Source organism: Nelumbo nucifera, chromosome 2 (genome assembly GCF_055504915.1).
Source record: "Nelumbo nucifera cultivar China Antique chromosome 2, China Antique-T2T, whole genome shotgun sequence".
NCBI lineage: Eukaryota > Viridiplantae > Streptophyta > Magnoliopsida > Proteales > Nelumbonaceae > Nelumbo > Nelumbo nucifera.
This window is the reverse complement of record NC_142650.1, coordinates 21,492,276-21,508,534: the sequence shown is the minus strand read 5'-3', so window position 1 is coordinate 21,508,534 and position 16,259 is coordinate 21,492,276. Positions and strand designations below refer to the sequence as shown.

General features: G+C 36.6%; 2 protein-coding genes across 3 annotated transcripts in view; one reads left to right on the top strand and one right to left on the bottom strand.

Moving 5' to 3' along the window:
* The first annotated feature begins 3,059 nt into the window (after positions 1–3,059).
* LOC104595144 (Pyridine nucleotide-disulfide oxidoreductase family protein) lies at positions 3,060–9,695 on the top strand. Its single transcript, XM_010255743.3, has 13 exons — positions 3,060–3,398; positions 3,794–3,898; positions 5,107–5,220; positions 5,317–5,370; positions 5,571–5,687; positions 6,815–6,924; positions 6,998–7,071; positions 7,570–7,631; positions 7,769–7,967; positions 8,138–8,201; positions 8,276–8,343; positions 8,566–8,708; positions 9,336–9,695. Exons 1-13 carry the CDS (start codon positions 3,273–3,275, stop codon positions 9,561–9,563), a joined length of 1,464 nt encoding a protein of 487 aa, XP_010254045.1. The 5' UTR covers positions 3,060–3,272; the 3' UTR covers positions 9,564–9,695.
* Positions 9,577–16,259, bottom strand: part of TED3 (Pex2/Pex12 N-terminal domain-containing protein / zinc finger (C3HC4-type RING finger) family protein) — a 22,619-nt gene continuing 15,936 nt past the window's right edge. For both annotated transcript variants that reach the window (XM_010255744.3, XM_010255745.3), the window contains exons 5-8: positions 16,094–16,194; positions 14,575–14,692; positions 10,652–10,818; positions 9,577–9,803 (exon numbers count right to left, since the gene is read on the bottom strand). In XM_010255744.3, coding sequence (XP_010254046.1) covers positions 9,671–9,803; positions 10,652–10,818; positions 14,575–14,692; positions 16,094–16,194 — 519 coding nt within the window. In that variant the 3' untranslated portion in view covers positions 9,577–9,670. The remainder of the gene's footprint in view (positions 9,804–10,651; positions 10,819–14,574; positions 14,693–16,093; positions 16,195–16,259) is intronic.

The following is a 16,259-nucleotide window of genomic DNA, read 5'->3' as shown; positions in this document are numbered from 1 at the left end:
AAATAAACACTTATTTCGGGCTTATTTTCCAAACATAAATAAATGCTTAATAGTGTGGTCCCTGCTCAAATAAGCACTTATTTTTAAGCACTCCCAAACATGACCTTAGATTGCAATATTGGGCTCATGGGCCTAAGTCTAAACCTATTTAGTAAACATGAGAGGGCTGAGAGAGCTTGTTGGGCGGGTCTAATGTTCCATTTCAAACTCAATATTTTTTCATCATTATCATCATCTAACACTTATTCTAAACATATGAACCCACTACATGAATCCTGTTCTGTTTAATGTGATATTCATGGTTAAATTGAAATATGAGAAGTTAAAAGCCATTTTATTAGACTCGTTTAGGCCTTTAGGGTACATAGTTTTATTTTCGACTGATTTGGACCGATCATGATTTTTCTTAAAAAAGTTGGGCCACTTAGAAATTTATTGTGGGCCTCAGACCCTATGTGGGTTTCAAAATGGGCTAAATTTTGAGTCTTGGGAATATGGGGCACCAGTAACTTGCCACTTATCAACTTTCCCAGGAAATCTAAACTGCAGCTCCCTAATAATGCCCAAATCAGATGGCCCAAGAAGATCACCTGAGTAAATTGATTTTGGCATAGCCATTGATCTAGTGGGGACCCGTTCGCTGGTCGATCCTGATTCCTGAGATATGAGACAAGTTTCAAATTATGGGGGTCAAAAAAATAAACAGAAAATAGAAAGACAAGCATATCACTCTCATTAATATCCCATTTGATCTTTAATGGGCTAATCTCGCCTGCTAATTGACAAATTGCCAGACTTGGGCTGCTTGTACAGTTACACTATGTTTGGTTTGAAGGAAAGAGTAGGGAAAGAAAGGGAATGTAGAGAAACTATACAAGATTTGTAAAGGTTTTTCTTTCTTTTCCTTTCCCTACTTTTTCCTTCAAACCAAACATAGCGTTAGTGAAACTCTTAGGGCTGGGTTTAGGCTAAACGATTCAGCTTTAGCTAACTGGAGCCTAAGTGCCCGTTTGGGAGAGTTTTCCTATAGCAGTTTCAGACGTTACAAGATAGGCCCCACATGGATAGTTAAGAAGTCGTGTTTGTTGAAAACCCAGTAAAGCTGAAAGATAGTGTCATTGAGCTGTGATCTAGGGGTGAGCAAATGGGTCAGTTCTACCTAAAACTGAATGGAATGGCCTCAAACCAACCCTACCCAATATGTTGTCAAGTAAAGTCTGGTTCCAAATTCTAATTAAAAGCTAAAATCAACCCCCACCCAGGCTAGTCTCAGGGTATAGGGGTTTATCCTACCTAAACCAACCTGTATAACTGACCTTGATTGACCTTGGTGGAACCAAACTTAAAATAATTCCGAAAATACTTTAGGATATAAAGATTTGAACCAGACACTCGTAACTACAAAGACCATTGTCTCACTTGACCATTGAGTTTGCCCAAAAAAGAGCCACTTAATTATATTAACAAAGTTCCTTTAATTTAAAATTTTAATGTGGATAATAAGTAATGCAAAAAGCGATATTTACAAAGTTTAAAACACAATGATAAATTTGAACTATATACTAAGGTCCATTGGGTTTACAGTCGGAATCAAAATACGTTGAAATTGGAATTAGAATGATCTATTCCTATAGTATATTTGGTTCAGACAAGAATCAGAATGGGAATTGAAATCAACTGGAATAGGATTTCATTCCCAAAGAAGGGGAATGTCATTCCACCAGGGAAGGGACTTCAATTCAGCCTAACCAAAGCAATTGGAATTGGACATTCCAATTCCGATTCCAGACCCCTATCTTCATGAACTAAATGGGCCCTTAATATATTATTACAATTATTGGATTTAATTGCTAAACCACAATATTTTTGTGGTAAAGAAAGAACAAGTTCCATGGGTAGACTTTAGAACCACCAAGATCAGAACAAACCCTGAAACCAAACTTAATAGGATAGGTTTTGATTCCAAAATCCTAGAAACAACCCCTACAGAGTAGGTTCCAAATTCTACGTTAGAACCAAACCGAACCAACCCATACTCACCTTTACAGCCCTACTGCAAGCTCAACTTTTCGGTGAAGCTAGTTTTGATAGCTTCTTCCAAGCCGCTTAGTCAATGCAGCTCAATCAACACAAAAGTGAGGGCTTCAAGAAACGATTTCTAGAATTCTGAATTGGATGCCACATGGAATCCTCTAAAGCTGTATTTAGGCTCAGTTTGGTAGGAATACAAATACAAATGTATATTGTATAAATACATACAAAATACAAGGTTTTGCACTCTACAGATTTGTATTTATACTCCTTCCAAATTGAGCCTTAGTAAAAACTCAAAAAATTAACATGAACATTCCAAACGCCAGAATCATGACTGTAATATGAAGTTATACTCTAGCTTATCTGGAACACAGGTGCTCAACCAAAGCAGCTCGCCCCAAACACATAAGCCATCCCAAACAGGGCTTAATTACAAAGGGCCTGGATTGGCCAACCCAGACTTTGGTTTAGGGCCCATTTGGCGTGTCTTTCCGTACGGTCTTTCGGCTGTTTACAAGCCAGACAGATCAATTTTCAGTATATTTTCATTTGATTTGCGGAGGATCTAGTCACCAAAATCCAGAGTGCCAAAAAGACACGAAAAATCCATTTTGGGATAATTTCAGGAAGATCCAAATAAAGCTTTTTCGCATCTTTCGTGTTTTTTCTCACACGGAAAGACGCATAAAAAGACGTATATCTGCCAAACTAGCTTCGAACTACTCAAATCTTCATACAAAAACTCAATGCGCCTTTTAACTGTCAAAGCTATAAGAAGATCTTCTCAAAAAGACTTGCCAAACAGGCTTTTCAATCTTCCTCGCTCCGCCTTGCCGGCTTGCCTCTCTTCCTTTTTCGGCCAGCCCGCTCAAACCGGATCTATGTGTTACTGGTCGGATCGGGACGATTCCAATAGGCTATAACTTGATCTTTGAGGCTTTGACGGGCTCCAGAAGCTAAGCTAGGTCAAACGTGGCCCATGGCCATTTGTAAGGATTAATAACCCGGTCGGTTCACTTACGAATTACGATAGCCAGTTCATTAGAAGTAGAACCTCCGTGCCCATTCAGCAGCGTGGTTGTAGTCTGCAAGCTCGAAACTACCGTAGTCAGGACTCAGGATTCTTCTGACTCTGAAAATTTTGGGAAGAAACCTAAAATTGATCGAACCAGTCTTAACTTCCCAATTCTCGTTTCACCGTTTGAGAGGGAAAAAAAGGATAAAAATAGTAAGTTAGAATGAAACAAGTGGCTATTCTCTGTGCAAAGAAATGGTTTTTGAGAAGCTTTTCGTCAATCTCCTCGCATCCACTGCGAGTTTGTATAGTTGGAAGCGGGCCTTCTGGGTTTTACACAGCTGAGAAAGTAAGAATTTGGTACCATTCTCCTTTATTTGTTGCAAATGCATTTTGTTATCTCAAATTTTTATTATTTTTATTTATGTTGGTATGATAAAAATCAAACTTTTTATGAACGTTATGTTTGATCTCATTCATTTGTTTTTTCTATGGATTTCCACCCGTATATTTATTCAGTCGACCCATTGACTTCTTTCTTTCTTTTTTCTTTTTTACAAACAAAAAGTATATAGATTAAGGCCGTTTTAGTTGCGGAGTCGATTTTTTTTTGGGCTTATATTAATTTTGGGTTTATAGTTTTTTATTCTTATTTTTGTGTGGATTGTAACTCATCAATTTTTACTGCAAAGTTGAATCCTCTTTTGCTTAATAATTTTTGCAATGCTTTGATTATATCTCCAGATGTTGAAGGCGCATCAAGGAGCAGAAATCAATATCATTGACCGATTGCCAACACCATTTGGATTAGTCCGCTCAGGAGTAGCTCCTGATCATCCCGAAACAAAGGCGAGTAGTCCAATCCCCGTGTTTTTAAATAATGGCAAAGCTTGAATGGGAAAACGCGGTCACCGGAGAAAGATCAGTTCTGGTTATGATCTAAAGTTCCATGGAAACGTATACAATGCTCAAGATACACTGAGCATGACAGTTCATAATTCTCCCTATATTTTTCCATAATATGTTTGTACAGGTTTCAGAATGTGAATCATGTGTTTTTTTTTCTTATGGGTGAAAAATATTTAATCAAGGTGCATATTACAGCCTTTGATATGCACTTTGTCTCATTTCATACCTAAAATGCTCAACAAGTCAAGTTGGAAGTGAGATAGAACAAAATTGCCTGATTTCTAATACGTGAGGAAGCTAAAAAAATGCTGCCTGATTGGCCTCCCTTTAAAAGGAGACTAGCTCAACAACTTTAAGTTTCCGGAGGACATTCTACCGACAGTGTAACACAGTTCTACATGTTCATGGATAGGAAGATTCCCAGGGGTTTGAACCACACATGTCTGCTGCCCCATTACACCAGAACCTCCATGCGGACCAATCAATGTTCACCAGTATTGAACCTTGTACTGAGTGCTCAATCACATGTTCAGTAGTTTTATTGAACCAATTATGAACTTCAAATCTCTTTGAGCACCGGATTCAGTGTCATAACTTGGCCTTGGCACCTTTTTTGTTCCTCACACCAAATATTTGTGAACTAAAGGTACATAAAACCAGCTCCCAAAAATGTGTACAATTGTATCACTTGCAAATTGTCTCCTCACCCACAGAACTTCTCCTAGATAGCCAAGTATCCTTTTGCCTTTTAGGTTGAAACAACTGCAGGACCTCGACCCAGACTGATGCCGACAAAAAGCATTTGAAAAATAGACAGGTAAGGATAGTTTTCTCTGTGATCTTGAAAAATAAACAAGAGGAAGAAGAATGATGTTAAGCTATGTACATGTACATGGTTGGCATGTCATATCAGATACTTCAAATTTTTAGTGTAAATTTCTTATCTGAGACCTTTTTCAGCCCTGTCCTAGCTGTACCTGGGCAACATAGATATTAAGTCTCATTAAAAATCCTATGTTGGGAATCTCTCTAAATGTTACAGTTTTATCTTTACTTAGATTGTTCTGAATTCCATATGTGCTTGAGGAGCATGCTTTGTGAAATATTTCTCTTAATTGTGCTTAGTTTTATCAGAAAACTTGCAACAGATTGTGATTAACCAGTTTACTCGGGTTGCGTTGAACAAGCGGTGCTCATTCTTTGGAAATGTTTCCCTGGGGACCTCTATCTCACTATCCGAACTTCGTGAATTATATGATGTGGTGAGATACCATCCCTACAGAAGGAGATATTATGCAAAGAAGAATCTAATTATTCAGTCTTTAATTTGATTGAATTAGATGTAATTGATTGAGCAGGTGGTGCTGGCCTATGGTGCTGAAAGTGACAGGGTTCTAGGTGTGCCTGGAGAAGTATGTTTCTTGTCACTGCAATATGCATGATTTTCTTTCTATTATGGATCAATGTTATTGTGTGCATTATTGTAGTTTAGATAATGCCCTTGTTGTTTTGTAGTTAATATTCCAAACAATTATTCCTGAGGTAGTGGTTTGGCATTGCAAATGAAATTGTGCATCCTGTTTGGTTCTTATTTCTGTATATTTTCTTTTAGGATTTAGCAGGAATATACTCAGCTAGAGAATTTGTTTGGTGGTATAATGGTCACCCTGACTACAGCAATCTGGATCCTGATTTGAAGAATACTGATACAGCTGTGATTCTTGGTCAGGTATTTTCATAGCCTTTGACTAGGTCTTGTTCGGCCCCTCATTTAAATCCATAGAGATAAATCATATAATACCTAAATCTCTTATATAACAGATAGATTTATAAATGTAGAATAACTAGCATCATTTTAGAAATCGATAAATAGGAGAGACATGATATAAATGGCTCCAATGTGATTATTAACATAAAGAGAAATTATGAAGTTATGTAGATTGAGCAGGATCTTCTTTTGAAAGTCATTTTTCTCTCACCAGATTCCAGAGATCCTAGTTTCTATGTGAATCAATCCAAAGATCAATTGACAAAAGAATATTAGTCAGTGCATACCTTAGAAAGAGGGAGAAATCATACTGACTGAAACTGCCATGAAATCTTGGATAGTTTCACTTTAATGATTAATTCACTTTATTAAGAACTTTATGTCAAAGAACAACTAAAAGTATGCGTTCTCAAACTGCTATGATAATATATATATATATATATATATATATATATATATATATATATATATATATCACACATGATATGAAGTTTCAAATCATATTATCCTGTTAAAACACAATGCTTCATTTTATCTTAATAATACAGAATATTGAAGGTGACAGTTTGTACTAAGTTTTTTAAAGAATTAATGAAAGTTACCATTTCCCATAAAAAAGAAAAATCTTAATAATACAGAATATTTTTGTTGAATACATGTTCTCTATAGATGTCATTGAATATTGTGATGCCAATCCCCATGTATTTGCATGGCCAAAAACTAAAAAGAATGAAACCTCAAACTAAGATTGGTGCAAACCAACCATAGACTATAGTAGCCATCACATCTAGACTACTTTTTGTTCATCCAAAGGATTGTTTATCTAGCTGCTGAACATGAACATCTGTGAGTTATATAGGTAATAACCTTTCTTGCTCTGTTAGGTACTGTTCTCCTATGTATCTTTTTTTATTGGTACTGTTCCCTTATATATCTTTAATATCATCTTTAGTTCTTTACTATATGAGGGTGGTATCAATAAAAAAATAGATATATAGGAGAATGGTACCTTATCTATCAAATCTTTGATAGCATTGCTACTCAACAATTCAGTTCTTCCCTATCTCTATTTCTTGCCTTTCTATCAGGGCAATGTAGCTCTTGATGTTGCACGTATCCTTCTACGACCAAAAACTGAATTGGGGAACACTGATACTGCAAGCCATGCTCTAGTCTCTCTGCAGGAAAGTTCCATAAGGTTTGGTTCTGGAATACTTCAATATCAACTAGGAAGATTCAGTCCATGTTCTGATTTTGTGATATGGTTACAGGAAAGTGTATTTGGTTGGAAGACGTGGACCAGCACAGGCAGCTTGTACTGCCAAGGAACTACGTGAAGTTCTTGGTGATTCCCAGGTTTCCCTTTCCAAATTATCATTTTAAGCATGCTTATTTATTCATGGAAAGTTTTTCTTGATTTAAAGTTGAGGGCAAATCTCCTGTATGCTAGAATGTTCAAATGTTTAAGGGCATCTTTTTCAGGAGAAAGTTGCCTGATATTCTTTATCCATGTCTAGCTTCTGATTGTAAAATCCCATGGGAAAGGATAAACTGGTCAATTATAGTTTTATTTAACCAACTTGTGTTCACTTTTAAAAACGTTGCAATACTTTAGTGGTGAATTGGAAACTTGTTATTCTAGAGTGTTTTATAGTGTTAATACACTTACGAACAATAATTTTGAATCTTATGGTTTATCTACTCTAACTATTTCATTGTATTTTCCTTGTTATCTTACAATCAGCTCTTTTTTTTTTCAAAAGAATGTATTGGATGAAGTTGTACGATGATCCCCTTTTTTAGCACATGTAGCACTTAGAGAAATGTGGGCATCCTATTGCAGGTATTAAAGATTTGCATATTCACATCCAGGAAGCTGATCTACAAATATCACGAGCAGATGAGGTATATCTGTTTTTTCTCGAGGTTTTCTTATTGTATACATAATCAAACACCAATATTAATTATTTAATTTTACAGCTACTAGTTCTTGCATTTTGTTGATGTTTTTCCTTTTTATACATTGATGTTATTGATTGAAGAAAGAACTGAAGAATAACCGAATCCAACGACGGGTCTATGACTTGCTGTCTAAAGCAGCAACTACCAAGCCTTGTCATCCTACTTTTAGTCAATGTGAACTACATTTCATCTTCTTTCGGAAGCCAGACAGGTTTTTACCTTCAGATAACAGCAGCTCTAAGGTTACTGGTGTGCGCTTTGAGAAGACAATTCTAAAAGGTTTGTTCCACTAAACGTATAGTTGCATTGTATGGATTTACATGGGTCTCCTACATAACCTTTCTCCTTTTGATCAGTCAATGCTCAGCGTCTTGGTTTCCATATGCCTTGTAGCCTAATAGCTCAGTAGCCTTGACACCTAACGAATCAGCTCATAATCTTTCTTGTAGAGAACGGTAGCTCTGGAAGACAGTCTGCAGTGGGCACAGGACAGTTTGAAGACATTGAATGCGGGTAATTTCACCTTAATAAATGGGAATTCATTAATTTGTTTATCAGTACTTTGCATATCTTGATTCCTTCTGCAGGTTGGTTTTAAAAAGTATCGGTTACAAATCTGTGCCAGTTGATGGATTGCCCTTTGATCACCACAAAGGTAAAACTGGAACTCATTCATCATTGCAGAATTTTAGATTGCCACCTTCCTGACTTTCTTGAAATCTGCAACGATTGATGATTTATAAATAAATATAATGAAACTATCTGAAACAATTCAATAACAAAAGATGACTTCTGATTTTTTTTTCCTTCCCTACCTTCATAGAGATACAGGAAGCTTATGCCGTTATTATTTTTTTTTTCTTCCATTTTTGCTCAGGTGTGGTTCCAAACATTAGGGGCCGGGTTCTAAGTGATGCATCAACAGACCCTGAACCACTCAAGGGATTATATGTAGTTGGATGGTTGAAAAGAGGACCTACTGGGATCGTTGCAACAAACCTCTACTGCGCTGAAGAAACTGTAAGTAATCCTTTCGAGATGAAATAAACAGCAAAACACCAATTCTGCAAATAAGAAATGGCCAGTAAAAGGGCAACACAGTGCATGAGGCTCCCGTCAATGCAGGGTCTGGGGAAGGACGATGTATGCAGCCTTACCCCTATTTGCAAGAAATGGGCATTTTTACTTCTACCGAGTCCAGATATGCTCTTCACTCAGCGCTCCTCACACCCTCACAGGCACATCCCACCATGCATCAGGATCATCTCCCATATTGTGTTATTATTGAGAGATGTTCTCAACACATGATGGGATGTGCTTGTGAGGTGCACTCTGAGGGACAGATTCCAATTCACTTCTATCATATATGGGAATCCAAATTTCCTCGGTCTTCTAGGTGTGCAGCTGCAGTGTGCCGTGAGGAGGATTCTGAGGAAATCCGCACTCCATATATGGTGCCCGAGACTTTTTTTTCTCCAACTCCAAATCTCCTGCCCACGAACTCTATCCACGCCTACCCACGAAACATGTACAGGGATGAGATGTTCCCCTTGTGCAGCTGCGATGTTATGTGGGTAGAGTTGTATAATTGAAATGAATTACTTGTTAGCGATTACCAATTTACTAACGATAGTGTTATTATGCCAGGTTGCAAGCATCTCCGAAGATTTGGAACAAGGAATACTAATTCCTCGCTCGCCAAAGCAAGGCAAACAGGGACTCCTCCAAATATTAGAGAATAGGAATGTCAGATTTGTGCCATTCAGTGGCTGGGAGAAGATTGACATAAAAGAAAAAAGTGAAGGCGCCTTGAGAAACAAGCCCAGAGAAAAGATTGCCACGTGGGAAGAATTATTGAAGGTTGCTAACGAGTGAACAAATAAAAATATAAAGGAATCAAGGTTCTTTTATCTAATTGTTTTCTGATACATCATACATCATTGCATTTGTATTGTTCGTTTTGGTTGATTATTTCCTTTGAATTAATCAATTTTGGAAGTTAGACTACTGATCAAGCCACCTTGCCGTTGCATGGCAATAACTGGTTCATTGCATCTGGAACACCGGAATGAGGTAGTGGCAGCACATCGGGTGCGAAGGCAATAGTAACAATACCTGTATACAGAATAAATTATAGAGTCAGCATCTTTTCTTTCTACTTCTTTCATAACAGAATAAATTATAGAGTCAGCATCGGGTGCGAAGGCAATAGTATCAAAAATAATGGATGTACAAATTTATGGCAACGGCCATATACTCTCCATTTTACCCTGAACAATTGAGCATCATTGCTTTTCCTTTCTACTTTCATAACAGAAATATGAGAGAGAGTCTTTGAATATCAAGCCTGTAGGAAGTTTTTTGGCACCTTTAAATCGGTGCAAACTCAGAAATGCATATATGCCATTACCACTCTGAAACTTGCTCAGCTGCTTTTGTTTGTGTTTTTGTGTACGTGTGTACGTGTGCATGTGTACGTGAGAGAGAGAGAGAGAGAGAGAGAGCCACCCTCCAATTAAAGGGGAAATTTTTGTATGTTTAAATTCTGACAGCTAGAGCTCTCTGCATTACACATTAGTTCACAGACTCCTTGTAACAGTACCAATTTTGGATGAATTGCGCGGTGAAACTAACATGTCACACAGGGAGAGGCTTGTTGACAGACCAGGCTGTTGAATTTAGACAGCCAATGTTTTCTAATTTCCTTGGTTGTGTCAATTATTAATTTGTTGAAGTGGGTTTCAGCACAAGTGGCTTAGATGAGAACAATTTCTGTATGGAGAAGGTCGTTCTTAGATTATATGGATTTTCCTGAGCCAAACTTGAATCAACTATGAATTCTCTATAACTGTAATTGTGCCTAAGAATTTTGAGCGTCCAACCTTAGCCCATTCACACGCTAAGGTTATCAAAATAAATTAAAATGTAAAATCATAGACATGAGAGCATAAACTGCAACATACCTGTGCTGGCAAGGAACAGCAAGAAATGGAATAGTTGGATTTCCCTGGCAGATGGGACATGCAGCCTCGTCACCAGAAGAACCAGAAGATTTGTCCTTAGAGAATGGCAAAAGTAATCTTTTTATGGATGATGAGTTGAGTAGTGGAAGAAGCAACAGCAACATCTCCTGCACAACGATGAAGTTCCAAAAATACTGTTCCATCAGGATAGAGGATTATGTCTTCAACTGTTATTAAAGTAAACTGGCCTCAAAGGTACTCTTCTTATTTTAGGACTAAATGATTGCTTTAAAGTATTTAGGTTTTAGGATGAATAATTCTGGCCTCAAAAGTTTGCCTTATCACTTCAGAACCAAATGCTTGCTTTCAAGTATTTGGGATGAATAGTTTTATCGCAATACAGCTGTCAAGGCATTGCCTAGGCAACGAATCACCCTTGGCAGGAAACCTAGCCTGAATGCCATAACTTGTATCAAAAAGGTGCTTGTCTAGACAATTAGGCACCTACCTAGGTAGCAATAATCATAAGTTAGGAGCCTAAATGTAATACTATTAACATTGCTGCATTTTATTAGTATGGATTTAATACATCCTATCATATATACGTAAGACTTATGTGAGCTCAATTAGGCACTAAAGAAGGAGAAAAAGGAACTTATAAACTAGAAAATATGAGAGAAAGAAAAAGTAGGGATTTAAACCATGTTAGGTGCATTAAAAAGGAAGATTGAAAAATCTTGGTAAAAGATGAGGGTATCAAGGAAAGATGGAAAAACTATTTCAAAAAATTATTAAATGAACATGTAGAGAGTGAGATTAGTAACAATAATAGTGCCAAAATAACATGTACCTTCATAAAATTAGAACTACTAAAGTAAAAGAAATGCTAAATAAGATGGAGGGGGAGGCATTAGGACCTTGTAGTATTCCAATAGCAGCATGGAAAGGTATGGGAGAAATGGGCTTGTTATGACTAACCTACTTAATAAGATAATTAAAGAAAAAAAGATGCTTGATAAATGGAGAAAGAGCACTATGGTGTCTATATTTAAGAATGAAGGCAATATATTAAGTTGTAATAACTATCAGGGGATTAAACTCATGAGCCACACTATGAAACTTTGGGAGAAAATAATTGAGCAAGGTTACGACATAAGACAAGTATATTGTATAACCAATTTGGGTCTATGCCTGGAAGATCAACCATGGAGGTTATCTTTCTTTTGAGAAATTGATATAAAAGTTTATAGAGAAGAAGAGAGAACTTCAATTGGTGTACATTGATCTAGAGAAAGCATATGATACAGTCCCTAGAGAAATAATATGGTGGGTCTTGGAAAAGAAAAGGGGTTCCAAATAGGTATACAGACCTAATTAAGGATATTACAAGGTGCAAAAACCTACGTTAGAACACTTGTGAGAGACATCAGATTTTACAGTTACAATGGGTCTTCACTATGGTTCAGCACTTAACCCTTATTCATTTGCACTGGTCATGGATGGACTAACAAAACATGTTCAGGCTCATGGTGCATTTTGTTTGTCAATGACATTGTTTTAATTGAATAAATTAATGAATGATTAAATACAAAATTAAGATTTTTTTAGAACAGGTAAAGTATAATGTCATTAAATAGAAAGATAAACATGTACAACAAGCTGATGTACACAGGGATTTAGAATCACCGCCCATGCAGTCCTATACCCCCCAGCCCTACTTTACGAAATGATTATCATATAGAAAAAAAAAAAAACTAGTTACAATTTCTGTCCTTAAACAATTTGTTTACACAAGGCCAATAACACATTTTGCCCACAATTTTCTGAAAATACCGAGTCAGTAGAGCTGACTTTGTTATTGAATATTCTTGCATATCTCTCCTACCAAATGCATCAAAAAACTATTGGAGACATGTTCCATGCCAATTTTCCCCTCTTGGATAATCATCTTATACCAGCCTTTCACAAAATCCATCTCCGATTCTAGACATCATCTTTTCACCTCAAACAACTTACAGATTTTGGATCAAACCTTAGCAAAAAATCTACAATGTAGCAACAGATAGATTCCTCTTGTTGCTCACATAGGACACAGTTTGTGGAAGCCTAGTGCAAACCCTTCCTTACCAAGTTATCCCTAGTAAGGATTCTGTTTAGGTAGGCAGTCCAAACAAAAAAGGATATCTTTGTAGGCACACATTCTTGCTCCAAACAATCTTAATTGTGATTCTCTGCTCCTTTGACCAGAAAGACTTAACTGAGAAGTTTCCAAATTTATCCCACTCCCACATTCTGCTATCTCCTGATGTCCACTTGGGTGCTATACAACTTCAGCAACATTTCCACCATCGCCTCTACTTCCCAGTTGTTCAGACTTCTTCTAAACTGAGAAATTCATACCACCTTTCCATTTTGCACCTGCATATTTTCTGCCGGATTGGCTTCTTTGCTTGCTGCCACCTCATAAAGGCCAGTATAAATCTCCTTCACAGGTCTATTTTCACACTCCACATCCTCCCAGGATTTTACCCCAAGTTCATCTCCAACTTTCAAACTTACTCCCTTTGAGAAAAGATCACAAGCTTTCTCGAGCCCTTTCCACACTGAGCATCCATAACTTTGATTTGGTACTCCCAGTTCCCATCTTGAGTTTCTAAATCCATGCTTTGCTACTACCACCCTTCTCCATAGTCCCCCAGACTGTTACGAAACCTCCAATACCATTTAACCAAAAGGGCAATATTGATATTTCTCACCCTGCGAACACCTAGACCTCCTTGCTGTTTAGTTTTACACACCTTATTCCAGCTGACCAGGTTGTTAAATGCAAAATTAAGATTAAGGACAAATACCTTAGAAACAAGAGGTTTTAAAATAAGTAGGACAAACAAAATATATGCTATGCAGATTTAATAATAATAGGAGTGAAAATCAGGGTACATTTAGGGTAGGAGACCTAGAGATAATTCAATTTGACCTTTTCTGGTTCTGATACCTTGGTTTGATAATGGTAAAATCTCAAGCTGACAAACATGATACTGCAGGCTCAAGTCTAAGAGAGTGGCCACTTTGTGCTAAAAAAAGCAGAAAACAAAGGTTAGTTCCTTGTACAGTCCACCCCTCCCAACATCCTGGATGGCCAGAACCATCATTGGGTAATGGCCCTTGGCATATATATATATAGGGAGGGACAGATGTACACCATGCACATACAGAGGGGCTATTTCCAAGTTTGAACCCTGGATATCCAGGTCACAATGGAGCAACCCAACTGTAAACAGAACAAATTTAAGGCCTAGAAAATTAAAAAAGGTCAGCAATAACAGTAGGTGCCAGGATTTTGAGGTCCTAAAGCAGGAATTATGGGATGCAAGTGAGATACAAACTGAATCAGCACCCTGACAACTGTGACAGCCTCCTCCGAACGAGTTTTGAACTATTTTAGAGTGGTTTCCCTAAGATTTAAGCTAGACATGCACAGTTTAGTTCTTAACTTTCTATTAGCACCCTGCATTTACTTGACCTGTCGGTACAGTGACTACAGTCACATGCCTTTTATTGATTGGGAATAACAAAAGGATTAGTATGGATCCGTGACACTTAAATATATATGCATCAATCTATATGGATGTAAAAACAGTTCCAAACTAATGATTGAGAGGTATAAATTGGATCAGTACCTTGACAAAAACTGTGAAAACCTCCTACAATCAAGTTTTGAATTATTTAAGGATGGCTTTCCTAATATTTAAGCTAGACTTTCACAGTTCAGTTATTCAGTATTTAATTTTCCATCTCACTCTGCATTTGCCTGACCCTTTGCACACTAATAAGACTTATAGTGATTGGAAAAAAAAAAATTATACTTATCGATATGCATCAATACAGTTCCAAAACTAACGATTGATGGAAGAACAGTTTACCGAGAACTCATTCCACACCAATTGGCGATTCATGTACTCAAAGCTAACAGCTCGGTTCATGTTGGGACTCCCATAAACAAGCCTTGCTTTGAGAGCTCTCTCAATAATATTTCTGTACCTGCAATGCAAAAAATAAATAAATAAGAAGAATAATGGAAAAAAATCATGATTAAACCTTCCAAACTTAAGTGCACTGAACCTTCAGAATGCAAACATAATATTTCAGACAATACAAAGTAAACTTGAATGAAGTACCAATGCATATTTGAATCTTTCTCCTAATTAGGGCTGCAAATGGATCAGATTAAATACAATTTGTTTAAATCCAATTTGAATTCGAATCTGATGCATCTAATCCAATTTAACAATTGGATTGAAATCAGAAATTGCTTGATCCAATCCACTAAGACCCAACCCAAATGTATGTATGCTGTATGCATATGCAAAATATAAGTTTTTTAGCATTAAAGTTCTTTAGATTAAACGGGATTTGGGATTTAAATAAACTTACTTTTTGTTTTAAATTTACTTTGTAAATTTATGCCAATTTTATATGGATTTACTATTATTTATTGGATATCTGGATATTTAAACTAATCACACTCGAATCTATGTTTGACATATCCATTGGATATTGGATCAAATTTGGATCTCAGATTCTTATCAAATAGAGAGTTTACATATAGCCTATCCAAATTCGACCCAATCCATTGGCAGCCCTATTCCTAATACATGAGATTTCCTTCAGTTAAAAAGAAAAAGAAAAAGAAAAAGATTTCCTTCAATTGTTTGGAGTTCAATGGGGGTGCAAATGGATCGGATCATGATCCGATCCAAAGTCCGATCCTATTTTGTTGGATTTGGATATCCTTATTTCGATTTTTTATCGGATTCGGATCCCCCCCCCCGGCACACACACACCTTTCTGATCCAATATATGTGTTATCTATTTATTTACTTATAAATATGTTATTTATATTGCATTTTTGTAATTTTTTATATTTTTTTATAAAAAACTTGTATATATGATGAAAATAGTTGAAAAATACTTGTATTTTTTGTTTTTCTTTATTTAAACTCTTATATTTTCTTTTCCTTTTAATAACCTATTAATTTTTTAAAAATTAAATCAGATCGGATCATATTCGGATATCCGGCATCCTGATCGGTTTCGAATTTGAATCAGTATTTATGAGATCTGATTGGATCTACAGAGTATCGGATCAGATTTGGATATACCCTGATTCAAATCCGTTCCAATCTGTTTGCATCCCTAGAGTTCAAACACCATCAGTTTATACAGTTGATAATATCCATTTAATCTTGCAAGATTCTTTTGGTCAGTAACAAGGCAATCTTTATTAATTGTTATGAAAGAATGCCACACAGGGTTAAACTTGTACCATCTAGTTCACATTTTGGAATCATGCTTGTAAGTTGTAGAAGACACTGAAATCATATCGCATGCATATGTTCAAATTCCAAAATATCCAAGATAGGTTGATGGTCAAAGCATCACCTTCCTGTGTAAAGAAATATGAGCAGGTTGAAAAAGGAGGCAGCTCTGTACACACCCTCTACATGTCGTATCGAAGTCCACGCAAGACGTGCCAACGATGTCTAAATCACATGTGAAGCAACAAAAATTAACCCCTACTTCTGAATAAACATTCAAATTTGGAAAT